The sequence below is a fragment of the Pollachius pollachius genome, assembly GCF_949987615.1.
Source record: "Pollachius pollachius genome assembly, chromosome: 1".
Classification (NCBI taxonomy): domain Eukaryota; kingdom Metazoa; phylum Chordata; class Actinopteri; order Gadiformes; family Gadidae; genus Pollachius; species Pollachius pollachius.
The window spans coordinates 40,348,350-40,368,495 of NC_136934.1; the positions used below are offsets into that span (position 1 = coordinate 40,348,350).

At 44.9% G+C, this 20,146-nt stretch overlaps 1 protein-coding gene across 1 annotated transcript; it reads left to right on the forward strand.

Annotated features, from left to right (window-relative positions):
• Window positions 1-1,286: 1,286 nt before the first annotated feature.
• Window positions 1,287-19,800, forward strand: ibtk (inhibitor of Bruton agammaglobulinemia tyrosine kinase). Its single transcript, XM_079747477.1, has 29 exons — window positions 1,287-1,435; window positions 2,247-3,222; window positions 3,444-3,540; window positions 4,157-4,281; window positions 5,787-5,897; window positions 6,230-6,400; window positions 6,983-7,100; window positions 7,547-7,727; window positions 7,876-7,999; window positions 8,116-8,293; window positions 8,583-8,739; window positions 9,065-9,470; window positions 9,762-10,021; window positions 10,121-10,207; window positions 10,362-10,444; window positions 10,920-10,957; window positions 11,055-11,151; window positions 11,274-11,375; window positions 11,801-11,918; window positions 12,135-12,195; window positions 12,813-12,943; window positions 13,074-13,186; window positions 13,643-13,788; window positions 14,209-14,330; window positions 14,657-14,755; window positions 15,020-15,175; window positions 15,519-15,722; window positions 17,878-18,010; window positions 18,707-19,800. The coding sequence occupies exons 2-29, from the start codon at window positions 2,899-2,901 to the stop codon at window positions 18,833-18,835; spliced, it is 4,071 nt and encodes a 1,356-aa protein (XP_079603603.1). The 5' UTR covers window positions 1,287-1,435; window positions 2,247-2,898; the 3' UTR covers window positions 18,836-19,800.
• Window positions 19,801-20,146: the final 346 nt, after the last annotated feature.

Consider the following 20,146-nt stretch of genomic DNA (forward strand, 5'->3'; position numbering starts at 1 on the left):
GACTTAATACAGAATTAATTTGTTCATCAAAGACCCCCCCCCCCCCCCATACACAACCGCACAAATAGTTGAATAGACAATCCTTATCCACTTATCACTTCTTTATTAATGAAGGATTAGTCTCAGTGAACCCCTGCTGTTGCCCTTTCTTGACCCCCCCCCCCCCCCACACACACACACCATCCTATATTCAAATGCCAGCTAACAATTTTTGAAAACACAAAACCAAATGTGTATTCTTCTAAAAGAAAAAAGTAACAGGTGTTGACATCCATTTTTACCTATTTTAGGAGAACTATACGTGAAGAAAAACATAGCACAAAATGTTTTCTTTATAAAAAAGGTGATGCAAAATAGCCCTATTATATCAACTACAAGCGCATTGAAAAAAAGTCATCTTTCATAAGTGAAGCTTTGAGGTGTGAGATTTTTATTTATTTATTTATTTTACTACCCTGTCATTCTTAAATTGAATGAATTGAATGATTGATTGAATTAATAAATATTAATAATTGTAATCTTTTTTTTATTGACTAGATACTAAATTTAGCCAAAAACAATTACCTGTCCTTTATTGTGTTATATATTATCCACCGATAATTTAGACAGTAGACGTGGGCCATGGTGTCGAGTCAGGTCAAATCAAATCAGGTCAAATCAAGTTCACTTGTATAGCCTTTTATTATTTCAATATCAAAGAGTTTCAAATATTTGCAAACACATATTAACAACACACCATTAAAAGGGTAAAGGCAAATAAACAAAAAGAAAACTTCAATGTTGTACGGATAGGCCTTTATTAAAATACCTTAAAGTGCTACACTGAGAGAGGATCCTGAACCTAAGCGTTATTCCGGTCTTCCATTACAGAAATTCCTGTCTCTTCCTTCCTATGAGCTGTGTACGTCAGACCAATACGATTAACAAAAGGAAAAACAACAACAATAAATAGAGTAAATATATATATTTATTTTTTACACATCATCTGACAAATCATAATCCGAAACATGTAAAGGACACGGAAATCGAAAGTCCCTCCCTCTCTCGCTGCTTAACCCATGTTACTGGATGATCCGCCCTCTCTCTTGCCAATAGAGCTTCCGTTCCAGGCGTTCGAGACGAGAACGGCTTGGAACCATGCTCGGAACGGGGTTTGGTGCGTTCGACGATAGCTCCGACGCATCGAGGGGCGGCAGGACCAACCAATAGCGGTTGGGGACGCATCTGCCATCAACCACTAAGAAGCCTCCGTAGGACCGATCACTCCGCCTTTTAAAACCCAACCTTCCTCTTTCAACTGCATCTTGTACTGGCTCTTCCGACAACAATATATATATATATATATAACAAGTATTTTGTATATTCAGTAATGGAACAGAACGTATTCTGCGTGGATGCAAGACTCATGACCCGTGTCTGTATTATGTAGCTTGAGGTGAGAACTGTTATTTGCATATGTATGCGTATATCTATATGACGGACTGTAGCCTGATAGCCAGTGCCTGCTAGCTTCATGTGTCAGCTGTCTGCTTATAGTAAACGTTGCATCATAGCCCAAAACCACGACCCTCCCTCCGTGAAGTGGTTTATACGCCTCAGTACAACTATACTGGTGGTGGCGATGGTCATCTCAGTATGGTTTAGAGCAAAGTTTGAACCAGTCCAGATAACCGTCCATACAGAGAAAACGTTGTCTTTCACGTGCATTCCACATGCTGTTTTGATGCTCCGGAGCATTGGATCATCAGATGGACCGATCGGTTGCAGAATAGCAGTGTTAAAGCCAGTCCCAGTTATCAATATCGGTTGTTGTTATACGTGTAGTGGGCTGCTGGGGCAAGCTACCTGTGCTAACTCATTAGCATGATACCTAATGTTGAACGAAATTTGATGAGATTATGTAATGTACTCGTATGGCGTAAGGACTGATAAACTGAAACGCACCACGCCACTTAACAACGACGTCAACGTGTCTATTTGTTGGATAATGGGTGATCTCGTTAATCTTGACCCTTGGCTCCAAACTCAAATATTCAGCTCTAGATCTGACAGCATTTTGCATACGAAATGCAAAGTACTGTACACTCTATTGCTACTTTACCCCTTGCACTTTCAGTAGCAGATTTCCCTCAAAACTTACGGGTAGTTGTACCCTGTTCTCCCAGAAAGTTAAAACATGCAAACAATTATTATCTGTGTGCCACTTTCTTTTATAAATATTAATATCACTATTTGTTTTCTCTTAGGTTCTCAATTTAATTATGGAGTTCTAAAAAAAACATTGGATTTTGGGGGGGAAGGGCCCTTTCCCCTCAAGTTGGACGACTGGACTGCTGTGTAGTCCTGTTATGTAAATATCAGAGGGTTGGTAAAATTGTTGCCTTTTGTAAATAATAACAATGCAAAAAAAAGTTAGATGAAATACAAGTAATTTTTTGGTAACTGATTCAGGTGTTTGTACACATTTTTTAATTAAAACCTATATCAATTAGTATTTAATAAGCACTTTAGATGTCGTTTTACACTACAAGAACCTTAGGCTGTACTTCATTGTCTGTTAGAATGGTGGACTGAGTTGAGCCGCAACAAGGCTCTGGAGTTGCTAGGGTGCAGTGGAATTTCAACACAAGCACAATTCTAGCACCCCAAACCTATCTCAACCTACCCCTAGTTATTATTTCTATTTTAGTACTTCTTCATGAGTGCAGCTTAAAAAAAAAGTTATTGAAAGTTCAAGTTGAGGGACTCAGGTTAGTGTTCAGGTTTTCATTATCACAAAGTATTCTTGGCATTATTTAGGGTTGATAAGAGTTTGTGGGCGGTGGGTAGCTTGGTGTCACTAGGTAAAAGCTCTTTGACAGTGAAGGGAAGCTGGGTGTTCTGCCTGGAGCCGCCGGGATGAGTCCGCTAATACCTGAATGCACTGCGAAGTGCCGCTCAACGCAACACGCAGACGAAGTGGTTGCCGTTCTGACCTGCTGCTCAGAGAAGCGCCTTCAGGCGTTTCTGAGCGCACACTGCTACAACGCAGCCACCCTGAAGGACGCCTTTGGACGCACGGCCCTGCATCTAGCGGCGTCAACGGGCAAGAAGGCCCTGCTGGAGTGGCTGGTGGAGAGTAAGAACGCGGACCTGCTGGCTAAGGACAAGGAGTCTGGATGGACACCTTTGCACCGCAGTGTCTTCTATGGACAGATCCACTGCCTAATGGCTCTAGTCAAGGTATGTGCTCATTGTTTAAATGGGGTTTGAGGCAATGGTAGAGGGCAAGAAATAGCTAAGAGCCCCTACAATGCATGAAAGAATACATGTTTATCAAGGGTCTTGCATATTGTATATTTGAAGAAGGTAGCGTAGATACCCTTGGGGAGACGACATGCAAAACACAAGCTACTCTAAACCTTAAAATAATAATAATCAAGTGTGTCCTTGTGCTGTCCCAGCATGGAGGTCTGCTGTCCTCACAGGACCGAGAGGGTCTCTCCGTCTTGGACTTAACTGTGAAGGACAGACCAGAACACGTGGTCTTCAAAAACACAGGTATTGTGTGTAATTATGTCTAGGGCTGCAATTAGTTTTATAGTCGATGACTGTAAAGATTACTTTTTGATTTATGATCTAATAAAATTAATTAGATGTAAAATGTCATAAATAATAGGGTTAGATCACAATTGGCAGTAGTGAAGTCTCAAATGTGCTTGCTTTATCTGATGCTATTCCTTTTATAAAGATCCATTGCCCAAATATTTGAATTGAAAGGCCATTAAGAATCACATTTTTGTCCTATGTTCTTATTAAGTGATTTAAATGATTAATTGATTATCAATATATGATTAGATTAATTTACTGTTTTAGTTTACTGTTCTTATGTATGCAGCCTTGAGTACATCGTAAAGCAGTGATTAGCAATTTTTACTTCCCCCACTTTGATTATATTGTGTTTTGTTTTGATTGTGTCTCATGGTTCTCATGTGTTCGATTGACAGCTGGCCATTGCTATTGGGCCAAATGCATGAAAACCATGAGACTCAATCAAAACACAATTTAATCCAAACAAAGTGGAGTGGGAAAAAAATGCTGATAGCAGTTTAAGAGGGTAGGGGCACCAATGATGTTATGGCTGGGAATGTAAATATAATTTTCTTCTCTCTCCCAGACCCAATGGAGGTATACACATGGGGCAACAACACTAACTTCAGTCTTGGCCAGGGCAACCAGGAAAGCAGGCAGCACCCGGAACTTGTTGACTTCTTTGCCAGGAGTGGAGTTTACGTCAAGCAGGTAGCTTTGTTTAGTTTTTTTTCTCCTTTCCTGAGGGAGCAAGGAACTGTTAACTACCAATCTATATAAGGTCGCGGGATATGGCTTTCACACCTTCAAATCTGTTCTCCTGTGGCGTTCTCGCTCTGCTACCTTGTACTCTGCATCAACTCTATAACAACGTGTTACATTTGAAAAATTGCCCCTCGGGTAAATCCACCGTGTTACCCAGGCCACCCTGCAAAACAGTCTGTCCCCTGATGCCTGTTTAGTAGCAAGCCCCTTGACGCGGAGAGACTATCCCAGAAAATGAATATTGTTTTCTTTCTTCGAAGCACTGTCTGCTCTCCTCATTTAGAGCGCTTTTCAGGAGGACTAAGGTAGCCGAAAGGTATTTGCTTGGATACCACCTAATGTTAACTCATTGCACTTAGGGCAAATTAGGTGGTTATAACTAATATGGTCACACTACAGGAAATCTAAAACCTTTTATAAGCACCAACAGTGTTTGCCTTTCAATACAGAACATGGCTGGCTAATGAGAAAGTGGAGGCCATCTGTAAGTTCATTCTCCTAAGTGAAGGAGCATAGGGCAGGTGTATACACCTTCGGGGCCAGTTGGCCAAGTGCCTCATGTAAAGGTTAATTTCTATCATTGTGTAGACCACACCGTTTGGCTAATGCCACACTAGCCTGTCCTGCCAGCAGGGCTACAATTTCATGCCACTTGTCCTGTACTTGCTCTTTATCAAGGGTTATTAAAGCTGTCGGTCACCGTGCCCGCGTCTCTCAATAGACTATTAACCGCTAGTTATTATTATTCATGGTTAAAGTCAAATGATGTATGTATAGAAAATAAATGCCATAATAAAATGTCTTTTTTTTTAACGTTTTCTGTTGATCCATTGAGCAGTTTAAACTATGGGCTGCCATGTGGTTGTTTCACACTAGAAACTCAATGAATTGGTGCTTATTTTTGAAATGGGGGTGGGGTATGGGGGGATGGGTGTCTTCCCCAACTTCATGATACTTATTGGGGGTCAAGTGGATCCCGTTTCATGGCCACCTGACAGCCATGGGGTGCTCCGTGCACGGCCTCGGAGCCTTTGTCCTCTTCACCAATCTGGCAGGGGCTGGAGGTTAAATATTAATTCCACAATGACATGTTTTTAATTAAATGAGCCACCCTTGTGTGGGTGGATGTTCCCCTCTATGCGATACTCAAGGAAACATCACTACGGCCTTTTGAGTGCTCGATAGGAGCCATGTATTAGTAATGATGTTTGCTTTTCCACTTGGGACGTACTCTTTGTTGGCACTGCCTTTTACTATTACTACGAGTGAGCTTGGCCGTGGCCATGGAAAAAGATGGACGGGGGGCAAGATATGGCCACTTCATTAGCAACAACAAAAGCAATATTTTCCTGAAGTTGAATATGTTAAACGGGCCACCCTCTATTATAACATATCAAGTGATGGCTGGTAGAATCATGTTTACTAATGTGCAGGTGTCTTTGTCTCCCCAGGTGGTTCTGTCCAAGTTCCACTCTGTGTTCCTGTCCCAGAAAGGCCAGGTGTTCACCTGTGGACACGGTCAAGGTGGTCGCCTCGGGCACGGGGACGAACAGACATACCTGGTACAGACTGGACTAAATATAAAAGGGTGGTGTTGATGAATGTTGATGGGGTCTGCTTTTAAATGACTCTAATGGATAGCTCCAAAGGTCACTTTAAAGAATCCATTCAGCGGGGCTACTAATCCTCTGACGCAGTTCCCCTTTCATCTGTTCTCTGCATTTGACTTTCGCCAATACTTGTACCCACCAGAGTTTTCCAATTGTCTCCTGACCTTTGGATTTGGGATTATAATTAAATTGCACCGCTGCTTAACCCATGAAGGCCCATTATTACTCCTTGGTCCCGATATACATGCTTAGCGCCTGAGAGTCCTGCCGTTTGTCCTCCCCAGGTTCCCCGCATGGTGGAGGGCCTGACGTCCCACCACTGCACCCAGGTGGCCGCGGCCAAAGACCACACGGTGGTGCTCACCGAGGGGGGCTACGTCTACACATTTGGCCTCAACACCTTCCACCAGCTGGGCCTCTCTCCTCCGCCTGCCTCCGCTTATGTCCCCAAGCAGGTAGTGGAAGCGGGTGGTTTGTTGGGGTGTGGGGCAGGGGGGGAGATACGTTGTACAGTGAGATTCAGGCTGTTCTAGGAGTGTACCTAGGAAAGAACACAAAGTGCGTACTTTACAACCAGCCATTGACACAAGGGAATGGCTCTTGATGAGATCGGTGTATTGATTAGACGTTCATTACGTAGAAGGGTTAAGGATTTTTTGGGGGGGTAATGGTGTTAACAATTGATGTTTCTAGCAGCATTTTCAATGTTTTAAAAGAGAGCAAAATGTATTTTGAAAAGCTGATAACAGGCTGGTTTTATGATAATTTCAAGAACTGCCATGTGTCTTAACTATAACCCCCGGGTCAAGTTCGACCCAGTCCACCTAGGGCATCCAAAAGCATTTCTCCACGCAGCACTTACTTAATACATTACATTTTATTTTTTTAAGGGTTATTAATCAAAACATGTGATTTAACCGATAGGCTGAAATGTTAAGTATTGGCGCTGGAAAGGAGCATGGTGGTGCAGAGCCAATGTCCCGTCCTTTTGGGAGATTCCTGCTTCGGTGGTTTAAACTGTTAATTGCTGTGTGCAGGTGTTCTCAAAGAACCTGAAAGGCAGGATTGTGATTGGTGTGGCTGCCGGAAGGTTCCACACAGTACTGTGGACCAGGGAGGCTGTCTACACGATGGGCCTCAATGGAGGACACTTGGGTGAGGGTCAACATGACAGGCCCTGTTAAAGGACCCCCTGTAGATCGATTTGCAAATTATCTGTGGAATTTCCCTCAGGCGTCTCAAACTTTCGGTATCTCACTATTCGATTCTTAGGGTCACGATTCAAAATTGATTCTCCGTTCAGTACCTAAGGTTGCTAATTTCGAGGTCTGCTCTTGTGCGCTGTGTGCTAAGAAAGGCAGGATGGCAAATTATGTCTTGAAAGCAGGATAAAGTGTGTACGATTATGTAGTCTTTATATCTGGAAAAAGTTGCATGAACTGATTGCAAAAAATGTTAACACATGAAGGCAGTGCAAGGTTCGAAAGTATTGACAACATTAACTTGATGTATTGTTTAATATTGATTTGACCACGGTGCTCATAGAGCCTTGTTGCTCGAGGGTTAAGCAGGGCCTTGACGTCTGGTCGTACCCCTACCAGGTTACCTGCTGGACCCCAACGGGGAGAAGTGTGTGACGGCCCCGAGGCAGGTGTCTGCCCTGCACCACAAGGATGTCTCCATCGCCATGGTAGCGGCAAGTAACGGAGCCACCGTCGTTGCCACGGAGAAGGGCGACCTCTACCTGCTGGCTGACTACCAGTGCAAGAAGCTAGCATCCAGGTGAGTGACGATGAGGGCTTGATCCTCGGCCATGCAGCTCCGTTTTGCGCTGCTGTATCCAAAAGCAGTTCAATATGGATTCATGTTCAACCACTCTGATGTTGAGGGTTTTCTTCCTGCGTTAATTTACTGTGGCGGTCCCTGAAAGGCAACTGAACATCAAGAAGGTCCTGGTGAGTGGAGGCAGCCTGGATCACCGCGTGGCCCCACAGACCCTGAACGAGGGGGTGGGAGAGAAGATTGCCATTTTGGCCCTGGATGAAGCTGGAAGGGTGAGTGCGTCTCCCACCCAGGATCAGTTAAAATCACCAAATCATATTTTTGGCGGTCGAAGGAAGCGTTGGTGTGCACACTCTTTTTGTCGTGGTGTTCCTCCCCGTGTGTCTAGGTGTTCTGCTGGCGTTCCCTCAGCGGCTCAGTGCGACAGTGCAGGTGGGCGTACGGACGGCAGGTCTTTGTGTCCGATCTCGCCCTCAGCAAGAACAACATGATGTTTGTCACCCAGGAGGGAGAGGGCTTTAGCGGCGTCTGGGCTGGAGAATACAAGAAGTTTGATGGGAAGAAGGGTGAGGAACAGTTTGCTATGTGAACCTCGAAGAACTCCAGGAAACAAGCACAGTCAATACGCTGAATATGATGAGCTATCAAACGTTACACAATAGTAGAATGATTGCCGACAGGCATGACTGCAATGTCTTCAAACTGGTATAACTTGCCACACGGTTTAATAACGCTCTCCGGTTTAGAACACGTGTTGTTCATGCTAAAGGTAATATGCTTATGGTATAGATTTTGAACTGCTGCTGTTTTGCAATGGGAGAAGCTGGAGGTTGACAGACCTCGGTTTGGTTCCAGATGGGAGTGTGGAGGTGTGCGGCGGCCATTCCAGCGCCACCACGGTGTACGAACGCATTCGCCTGGAGAAGCTCCCGTATGTCCACCGCGCAGTCGGCATCACGTCGGACTCTAAAGGACGCAACTTTGGAGTGCTACAGTCGGACCCAAAAACAAGGTAGGCATCAGGACGCCATTTTTCCTCTTATTTTTACACATCCATCTTCTGGATCAATGACACCTAATCTTGGGACATTCCTGATATATGTTCTATCTATAAGGTTCGATACTGTAATCACGGTCTGTCTCTGTCTATACCGGGGAGAAAATAGAATGTAGCGGAATGATACTCATTTTGTAGAGGAAATATATATGCTCCTTGCCTTTTTTTCCAAAGCGGATCAATAAAAGCTCTCCAGCTCATCAGAAAAAGATGGAATGGGGAAAAACAAATCTCTTCTCCATCTTATTCCCTAACTGTTTTCCTCGTTCCTTCCCCGCAGCCTGTTTGAGATCCCCATCGTCTCCCCGTCCTCCTTCTCCCAACACTTCGGCTGCCTGCTGCAGGAGGCCGACGAGACGGACAGCATCCACGACGTGACGCTGCAGGCCGGCGACCGCACCTTCCCCGCCCACAAGTACATCCTATCCATGAGGTCCGAGTTCTTCCGGAAGCTGTTCATGTGCGAAGGCGGGGGCGGCGGCGTGGATGAGGCGGAGGCAGACGGCGAGGTGCAGGTGAGCGAGGACGCGGTTGGCTGCGACCTGGTCCTCCTGGAGAAGATACCCGCAGACATGCTGGAGCACGCCCTCAGCTTCATCTACACCGACTCCTGTGAGCTGCTGCTTCACGGTACCAAGCCCAGGGGCTCCGCGGCCACGCCGGACCACAGCCACCACCAGGACCAGGTATGGAGATGTGGGAGAAGGGATTTCAAAGGCATTTTATTGTTCTCAAAGTGGAGCCGTCTTTCTAATTGCGGGCATGTAGTGACTGCACTGAATGTTTCTTACCGATATTATTATAGCATTACATGCTATAATACGAGTTAATTGTTGATTTTTTTACATTAACTTAATAAACCTTTTATACATGTTTTTGCTATGTCTTTAGCAAATTGAATTGAACATGTCAATAGAAAACATTCTAGATTAAATGGAAGTTCTGGTTATTCAGTCGTGACCCATCTCCCTGTCCAGGACACGGAGCAGGAGAGGCTGATCAGCAGTCTGCAGGAGATGGACCTGAGGGGTCGCTCGGCCCTAGACGTCTACCGCTCCCTGGCCCCCGGCAGCCAAAGAGACGCTGACAAGACCAAGAAAAAGGCCTCCAAGCCCGGCAAGAAGGCCAAGGGAGCCAGAGGCGACGACAAGGCCGGAGCCAACGGGGGAGGCTCCAACCCTGTGAAGGCCTTACAGGGCATCGCCAAAAAGCTTGGATTGGCCAGTCTGTCTGCAAGGTGCGGGGAGCAGCAAGACCTGCCTATTGGGGGGGTTTCTACAAAATAATTGAATTAATGGCGATCAATAATATTCCATTTCTTAAATGGCTCCTGCAGACTGGACGGAGTCAAGTATGAAAACGGGAGGATCAACGTTGTTCACAAAAAGATGGGCAATAAACTCAAGTTCAACCAGAAAAAGTGGCAAGTGTGACTTCTGCATTTTTTTTTTCATCCATGTCACTGCATGGTCACAGTAGGTTTACTAAAGTGAGTGACATTAACAATATATTTTTACCGCTGAATAAATGTTATATTTCTTTACTTTTCCTTCCCCCGCCCCCCCCCCCCCCCCCAGCGCATACCTATGTGATGTCACTCTGAAGTCTGAAGAAGGAAAAGAGTTTCGCTGTCACAAGAGTGTGTTGTGTGCCCGACTAGGTAAAACCCTTTTTTCTTATTTTGAAAGGAAAACCAAACCCTAAGACGACTACTCTTGGATGTAGAGTGATGTACTGGGTTACATAGAAGGGCTATGGATTGATTCTGGGGCAAATGCTTTATTTGTGGCTAGCAGTTGTAGTTTCCCAGGAAATGTCAGTCACACGGTCTAGGACAACCCCCCTATCTCATTGTAGTGAGCTGAGATGGCGAGAACCACAACAGCAAATGTACATTTTGATAATGGAACCAGACTTTCTAAAACAACAAAGTTTGTTTTTCCTTTTAAATGTTGTTGTACCTTCATCCAGCTCCTACTGTAAAATCCATGTTGAATACAAACACATGTTGTCTTTTCATGAGTCTTTTTATGTTTTGGGTTTCTACAAGGGCCCTACAATATTTTAAGGCACTTTTAGAGAGGTTTATAGGTGTTCTGTTGATTGTGTGTAACCCATGTCTTGTTATTTTACAGAATACTTCCATAGTATGCTTGGAAATCCATGGGTTGAGGTATGTAGATTACTTTATTGAACCCATTGTGTATATAGCAGTATTATTTCCTTCTCAGTGACTCTTAAGAAATACTTTTGTCTTGTGCCCCCTTCAGGCAACATCGTGTACTGCACTGGAAATGCCAACAAGCTCAGAGATTCTGCAGGTCATTCTGGAGTATGTTTACACTGACGAATCCCCCACCATCAAAGGTGTGTTATTAAGCACTATGCTGCACATTTCAAATAGTGTATTATTTAATATTACATTATATTCAATCCGTAACGTAATGCCTTGTTTGTTCTCACTGGATGTCCTTTGCTCTGTCCCTCAGAGTGTCTGAATGTAGAGTTTGTGTGCAACGTCCTGGTGGTGGCTGACCAGCTGCTCATCACACGTCTCAAAGAGATGAGCGAGACCGCCATCACAGAGAACTGTAGGTCACCATATCAGCTTCTTATATCATACCATCATGTCTTTTAACAGCGGGCGAGTTTCGCTGCATATTTTTACCATGCCCAAAACATCCATATAATTATTAATTTAAAAGGAGGAACACCCACGTAGTGTGAATGTAGCAAAACATGTTGTTGTTTTTTGCAGCCATGCTACACATAGGTGTCCATCTAGATGTATATGGATAGGTTAGCCATCCAGGCTGTACAGTCCACTGGGTGGGCTGAAAGACTGATCTATCAAGGATACATATAGATGGAAACTTCCACTTGTGATGAGACGGGGCAGGGCTAATCTCAATCACAGCGCGTTGACAAATGGGGGCCCTTTTTTATCCTATGTTTTGTGTCTTGCACCTGTCAGTTTTGCGCTTTGTTCTTCACCTTTTTGTTTTTCTGTGGTCAGTGACCCTGAAGAATGCTGCAGAGCTGCTGGAGTTTGCAGCCATGTACAATGCTGAGCAGCTGAAGCTGTCCTGCCTCCAGTTCATTGTCCTCAACATGGCCGCACTCCTGGAAGCCAAGTGAGTGGCCACAATAAGGATCTGAATGTCATGCAGTCATTTGTTTGTTCTGCCAAGTCATGATGTGGGGAGAAATGCATTGGTCGGGGGGGACAAAAGGTATGGCAATGTGCTTCTGGCCGCGTGATAGATAACAATCACCTCCTTAGCAAGACTTCTTGGCATAGTTTGAATATCATGGGAATCATTTGTTTGTGTGTGTGTGTGTGTGTTCAGAGCGCTTGATGTTCTCAGTGATGAAGTGTTGCTGGAGCTGTCTGCGTCCTACAGGCGGATGGTGAGTCATCTACCGGGTTGACCCCACACACACCCTGCTAGGGCTCTGAAGTTCAACAGCACAAACCACAAACCACAATAGTTTGTTTTATGTCATATAATGATAATCAAATGTTTGTATAAATGTGTTATGATTTCTCTCTGACTGGCATTCTTTGAACGGTGGCTATTAAAGGAGCTGTAGGCAATATTTCTGTAAAATAATTAAGTCAAATTTCTCTTAACATTCGAGGAGTTAACTCTTGATGTAAATCCAATGTTTAAATCCAAAAAATCTGTGTAAATCCAAATAGCTGTGGCTAAGTTTTGAAAAGAAAGCAGTTTTTCTTTTCAAATCTTGTCAGTTTGTGAAATCCACCTTAAATCTTGCGTACTGCTCCTTCTAATGTATTCAGATGTGTGCAGTATGCAGGCTCAGCTTTATGCTGATTGCACCTTGATGGTACTGCTGGTCTGCTATTCATCAGCTGCATTCTCCCCTGGAAGTTACTGTTTGGGTTAATGGTCCGTGCGTTGGTCGTATTCCGTCGGAGCATTCATGCGTGTCAAATCAACCCGTTATCCGGTGGGTTGGCCGATGTCTTCCGCTGAGCTCCTCACTCTGTTGCGTGTGATCAGATCCCAGCCATGCAGAAGAGAGTCATTACGCCTTACCCAGATGCCCCAGACCTCCGCCCGTACGAGGAGGAGGACTCAGAGTCTGTTGTGTTCAGTCCCAAAACACAAAGCGAATTGGAAGCCTCCTGCAGGTTGGCCCTGCTAGAAACTAATTTATTGTAAAAATCTTCATTTGGTTACCAAGTCTAATCACAGACCAGGTTTTCCTTGTTAAAAAACAATGCAATGGTGGCTCACCGGAGGGAAATGCTTCCCCCGCAGAGAAACACTGTTGAAGAAGGCCAAGGTGAAGGCTAAGAAGAAACCACGACGACGATCGGAAAGTTCCGGAGGTTACACCATCTCTGATAGGATCCAGTGTCCTCCCGTGGCAGGTATGATTAACACATCTCATTTAAAGTTGGATTGGTTGTAAGGCTGCCGTTCACACGGCTCTCCCGCCTCGTTCACAGGTACATCATCGTCTCACGGAAAAGCCCCAACTTAAATTGAAATTCGACCATGAATCCAATCAATTATTTGGCCTACGATGACATAACAATGAATCACGTGTGATTTTCCCGCTCTCGGAAATTCATTTTTAATAACCATTCTCCGGGGTGATTTTTCACACCACCGAACCCGACTATTATTCGGCAATGGCCTTCCTATCTCGTTTCGTCCAGTTTTAGATGGATTTGGGTTTAATTCTCAGGGGAACCAATTGCTTGTGCCTGCAGCCTCCTCAACCCCCCCCCCCCCCAAATACATTCACAACAACAAAATATTATTGCATGCCTATGGCATGCAATAATGAAGTGTGCGGTTCTTTTTGTGTCTTTTCTCCTCAGTGGTCGCCCCGTGCCTGGTGACGTCCTGCATCGCCAACTCCAGTGACTCGCTGCAGGAGCTAATGACCTCCGACTCAGACGGCAGCTTCACAGGGGCCGCCAGCCCCCGAGACCTGCAGTCCCCCGTCTTCCACGACAAGGCCGAGGTCTCTGAAGGCATTAGCAGCCATTCATTCTCTTAGTCTACGGAAGTTTTTCCGCCAAATTTATTTTTCAGCACTATTCTCAAAGTTTTCTATGATTGAGTAAATGCATTCTCTATTGTGCTGCACAGCACTGTCTGATCGCCCCCCCCCCCACCCCACCCCACACATATAAATTCTTCAATTGACAATATTTTCGATAGTGTTGGCAACCAAACAATCATTGAGAAAAGTAATCTCTTTTAGTGTGGACACGGCTATAGTTGTCACCCTCCAAGAAATACATTTTCATGAATCCATCAATTTTGTGTTTCGAAAGAAAGTGTGTAGGGGCTGTTTTCCGATGTCAATACAAAGAACGGACTGTATCCAGCTCAATATCGCTCCAGTATTATAACAGCGTGGCTTGACCCCGGGTGACAGGTGGAGAAGGCCGTCTGTCAGAAGGCGCTGACCTTGCCCTGCTCCCCGACCTCGTTGGACAACGGACTTCACTGCTCTCCCGGTAGCTCAGCACCAGAACCCATCCCCAAGACCCGGGCCAGGTAAGACGTCATCCCCATCCTTCTGAGACTGATACTAAAACCCACTCCTGGTCCAGTGGAACATATGAGCATGGTTTGGTAAGGCGGATCCCTCCTTTTTATATCCTTTTATTTTAATTCCAATTCTCATCCCAAGAGAAAATCATAAGGGACTATTGACTCTGGGCTGGGTCGGTATTGACTACTTGACGGGGAGATGTAGAGCTTCTGTCCAGATTCCTGTCTACACTACACTGCCTCTGGAGGGGTGGGGGGGAGACAGGTACACGGACCAACAACAATAGATGCTTTCCCAAACCTGACGAGTGCTTCTCTCCGCTGGCCAGGCCTGCAGGTCCATTACCGATCTTGGACCTCAGAACCATCATGCACATGGAGGCTGGCTCTTTTCCCGCACCTGGAGCCACGCCCAGAAGCCCTGGAAGGTTGGGGGAAATATTTTAATTTCATGATTTTTTGTCTCTTTGTCTTGTCCTTTTTTGAGTAACTAAGCTGCAGTTGCACATTACGGCAACAAAGTAATATTACTCCCGAAGATGCAAAAGGATTAATCAGTCTAGGCTCATTCTGCTGGTGTTGATTCTGTTATTTATAGGCATTTATCTTTGAAAATATGAGCTTGAATATCTTCTAAAAATAAAAGTGTGTGTGTGTGTGTGTGTGTGTGTGTGTGTGTGTGTTGGCTCCAGTGTGGGCAGTAGCAGTAAGCTGTCCCCTGTCCCAGCCAAGCTGTCCCAGAAGCAGAGAAAGATGATCGCCCAGGCTGCCAAGGAACCCCCCAGGGAGCCGGGCATGTCCAGAGCCGTCGCTTTGGTGACCCCCTCTAAGGGCGGAGCCAAGGCCTGGTGAGAGAAATATGACAGAAGAGAGGGACTTCTAATACAATACAACTTTATTGCCCGACCAATCTGGAAAATTGCCCTCTGCTTAATTGGGATTGACATTGACAAACAAATATACTACACATATTTATATACGACCCAAATAAACATTAAAAGAGACAAACATTACTAAACAATTAAAAAGCAGCCATACGATGCAGTTATCCGTGATCAGTTGTGTTCGGATACAGACCCTAAATATAAAATATGTACATGACTTAACGTGGAAGTGAATTGGTGTGCTGACTTTTTTTTGTTAGAACTCCCTTGTAATCAGAAACCAATCTTCTCCCACCACTGTCTCCAGGGCAACACCAGTGATGTCGCCCCCTGCCTCCCGGTCTTTCCGGGACCTCCTGGCAGAGGAGGAGAGCATTGTGGGTAGTGGAGCGGGGCAGTTGAGGGGGGGCAGTGGCGGACAAGCAACACAAGGGAGCCCGGTTACCATGACGACTCAGAGAAGGGTCACTTTCAAATGTGCTGAACCAAGTGAGCTTGAAAAAACGTCTGGGTAGGTGACCACACACAGTCACACTTACACACACAAACAAACACACCCAGTCACACACAAACACACATTCTCTCACTCTCTCACATTCTCTCGAATACGGAGTGTATTATGTAACACACACACTCTCTACACAATGAGCGTACTCTGAATCAAAAGCATTGTTCAGCATGTTTTGGAGGGACTAGCTAGGAGAGATCAGCGCTGAGACGATCAAAGTTGTAGTCATGGGCCCATAATGTCCCCTAATAATCATGCTCACTACAAACGGTTGTGGCTACAATTAAACCTGCACTTGCGTTAACTAGCTATAAATACTTAAGAGTTTTGGGGAGGGGCAGACACAAACTTTATTTTGTATTTAGAATATTGCGTATCTTCAACTTTCATTAGAATTGTTTTATAGTTATATTCAATGTCTAAATAATAACAACAATCACAGATCCAGAAAGAGAGTCCTCGACTGATGTAGCACATGGGGACCTTTTTTGTCCACTGGATGGCAATGTTGAGGTGTTAACTAATGTATATGGCTGTTGAGAATGTATTGGGTGATTTGTATTTATTTAAATGCGTTTTTTTTCTAAAGTGAATCGATAAAATATTAAAAAAATCGAATCTGCACACATTCTACTTTAAGTTTAGTATCAACCAAAATCTGCTTGGTGTGACGCTTTAGTCTCTGAGCTGTATACTGGACAGACGCAGAAGGGACACGCACAGCCGCACACACTGATAGTTTGTGTCTTAGGGGGTGGGTGGGGATTACGATGACCATTGACTTTCACTCCGGCCATCGTTGTCAACCCCCCCCCGATAATAACACGCCTGAGCCATGGACGGTCCATGGAGAACCACACATGACTAAATTGGATAGGGCAGCCCACTGTTGAGCTGCAGTCCTGCGTTCCGGTTAACTTGCTGTCTTTCATGGGCATGAATGCATGTTGACCAGGGTAGAAACTATATCGCCTTAGCTGTGGTACTATCGATGGGGCTGTTGAGGCTGTCATTTCAATTTGTATGTGTTTTTTTGCTAAAAATCGAGCCTACTACTCTTCTTCTCAACTGAAAGTAGATTTTAGATCTTGAGCGTTGAATTGATTATATGCATTTGATCTATAACTAAGTTATTATACCGCCATGCACATCTCTCAAAGCCTCAAAAATCCAAATATGTATTTGTTCTACAAAGTCATATTTTCATGTCAATTGAGATTGATAAATGTTTAAATACGGAAAAACAGAAGTTTACTCTTTTTTTACAGAGATATGTAAAACCCCAAAAATTTCACAATTCCTATATTTTTATTGCCTCGAGACCCTCTTCATTTCTGACTCTGGTCCAGCTTCATATTCAGCGATCGTAACATTTATATATATCTTGAGGCTGAAGGAATTGAGTCAAATTCAAAGCGAGGGTTGGTGATGATGGACACACTTTCTGTTTTTTTGTTGATGCCAACAATTCCATGACAATCCGTAGCCGACCCAGTTAACACTCCAAACACATCCATAGTGCTCAGCGCAGCTGGCGTGGTGGTGAAACCAGTGATGGTAATCACAATCGATAAGGGCAAGGGTGCGTGTCACAACACATCACTGAGGAGGATGTGCAGGATCCCAGTGTGTCTGGATGAGCTCAGGAGGCTAGCGGGTTCGGCACTAAAGAAAGGGAACTGCATGCCTAGCAACATTATTATCAGAGAGACACTGTCCGCACTACCACAGCCCAAATGATCCGGAATGTGCCACCGTTGCCAAATCTAAAGTCATCAAAGCACCTATTTTCCATTCCTCTAAATAAAAATGTCGATCTTTTTTTTGATTCACTGCCAACTACACACGCACACACCCGCCTGTCTGCATTGGTTTACTCAAAGCTGGTGCCGGTGTCTCCCAGAGCGTGCCACCCAAAATGAAATCCATAGTTGCCGTGCATGTACTGTGCGCCGTCACCGGTCTTGTGCACGGTTCATACGGCGATTTGTTGCGTGTCACGCGCCTCTGATCATTTTTTAATGTCCGTGGGCAGGGCACAAGCACTGCGTAAATTAGCATCGTTACGGCAACAACTATAAATGGCATGGCCGTGCGTGGACGGCACATCACGGCCACTGAATCACGCTAACACGTCTGTCGGTCTCTCTCCCCCTAGGCCATGGGTGCTGGGAGCGGTGTGCAGCCCTCCCCAGTCCTCCACCGTCCCTTTCACCGCCATCCTGGAGGAGGAGAAACAGCAGGAGGCCGCTCTGATCCGCAGCCGGGAGAAACCCCTGGCGCTCATCCAGGTGTGTGTGTGTGTGTGTGTGTGTGTGTGTGTGTGTGTGTGTGTGTGTGTGTGTGTGTGTGTGTGTGTGTGTGTGTGTGTGTGTGTGTGTGAGTGAGAAGTGCAGGTATGGAAAGCTGTGGAATTTGATTGTCATTTCCATGGATTTGCAATTCATGTATCAATATCCTGATGTACTGCACTTCAATAGGTCTCTCGATTCAAGTCTGGGAAACATTGAATGAATAATGTGAAGAAACCCTGTTTATGTTTGCTCAGGCTTGTGTTTCGGTGTAAGTTTGTCTCATTCATGCTTTGACTGCAAAGGGACCAGGAGGGCGTCATTGTATTCCATATTTAACATGGCCGAATACGTACACCAGAAATAACGTGTCTGACAAACCTCCTAGAGAGGATGTTTGTCTTTTGTGTTTTTTATGGCCGCCGTCTGGGTCAACACTTCCGTTCCACTGTCAACACCTCAAGGGAAAGAGAACCTCCCAATTCAATCTAGTCTTCCCCCCCTTTTAGCGGCCTCTGCTAGTGATTATGTCCAGAGCTCTGATTAGCATTCTGCATTCGATGTCAGCGGTTTCGTAACCCCTCTGCAAAAACAAAGCGGTTCTTTAGTGGTTCCAGGGTTTCTGACACGGCCGTCCTCGTCTCTACATGAAACACGACTCATCCTCCCGCATCCCCGCTCCTCTTGTCCGTCTAGATCGAGGAGTGTGCCATCCAGCAGCTGCTGATCCACTACAAAGCGCGGGACAATCCCGAGGAGCTGATCGTGGTGGAGCGGTCATCGATGGGTCCGATCGCCACGCCCACCTGGAACAAACAACACTGACGACGCTCGCCCTCCAGTCAGGTGAAACGCAGGATCCCCCCTGTCCCATCCCTCCCCAGCCCACCTCACGCAAGATTGCACACCGGCTCCATGGCGACGCTGCAGCTGCAAGCCCTGTACCCCCAAGCTGAGACATCAGCTGGTGTGTGTGTGTGTGTGTGTGTGTGTGTGTGTTCCAAGTAATAGAATGCAGACGCTAACTTTTTCCCCAATTGTTAAAGGAATGTGATGCAAGAGAAGAATAAAATGCATAATACTTGTAGCAACGGGGGTTTTGGAGGACATGGTGGGGGTTAAGTTTAAGGATAACTTTTTCTTTCGTTGGAAAAGCACTGTTAGTGTTTAGCGATGTTGGTCTGCCAAAGATTGTCAGTGCTGGAGTCTATTAAGTCTATTGAGAAGCACATCAGCCAGATGTGTGCAGGTAGTCGAGGAGTGCCATGTGTATATACAGATGTGTCAAGAGTGAGACTGTGCCACCTGCAAACTATTGAGCAAAGTCTGTTTCTTCCCCTCCCCATACAACTTGTAATCCTAGCTCTATTTATTTTACAGTCAACAGTAGTAATAGGTCATGCTGGACCAGAAGCCCAAAGTTTGCTTGAATCTTGATTAATTTGTCTCTTGTGTTATAAGTCCAGCAGATGCTCACGGTAGACTTACTATATTAATAAGAGCAAGTTATGAGGAGGCTTCTGTGCCTTTTTTACCGCATGTACACAGACCTGTGTGTGTGTGTGTGTGTGTTTGTGTGTATACAGCATTTAACAAACCCGACATAGCCACATGATTGCATTGGTTGCTCCTCTTCGTTTATTCTTGTGGAGCTGATTGATTCTAAAGCCGGATTGGTACATTCTACATGGTTACATGCCCTCCATTCCATGATGACTTTACTGCAGGACTCTAGTTGACTTTGTGAGCGGAAGACTTATAGCTGTGCAAAGCAAACGCCATGCAATAAAAAGAGCCCCTTTGCAGGGAAAAGCTGTCCCTTGTCTCTGTCTTAATTTGATTACCGATGCGCTTTAGATTAGCAGACTGGATAAAATGGACCAGATTTAACATTGAACTGTTAACACTTTTTTCCCTTTTTCTGGCAGCTCCTTAATTGCAGCAAGTTTCCAGAGACTCGATATGTCGCTAAATAAAAAGCGAAAAATATATAAATAATGTTTCATCTCATCTAATAAAGATAACATTTCATTTTGCATTCATCTACTGATTCTTCATCTCCTCTGCATGAGCAAATGATGAAGTCATTATGAACCCCTAGCCTCTGATTAGAGATAATAACCTTGCTCTGGGAAG

Coding starts and splice junctions, on each gene's coding strand:
- ibtk (XM_079747477.1), top strand. CDS start 2,899: ATGAGTCCGCTAATACCTGAATGCACTGCGAAGTGCCGCTCAACGCAA. Junction 8,000..8,115: donor CCCTGGATGAAGCTGGAAGG/GTGAGTGCGTCT, acceptor CCGTGTGTCTAG/GTGTTCTGCTGGCGTTCCCT. Junction 12,196..12,812: donor CTGCGTCCTACAGGCGGATG/GTGAGTCATCTA, acceptor GCGTGTGATCAG/ATCCCAGCCATGCAGAAGAG.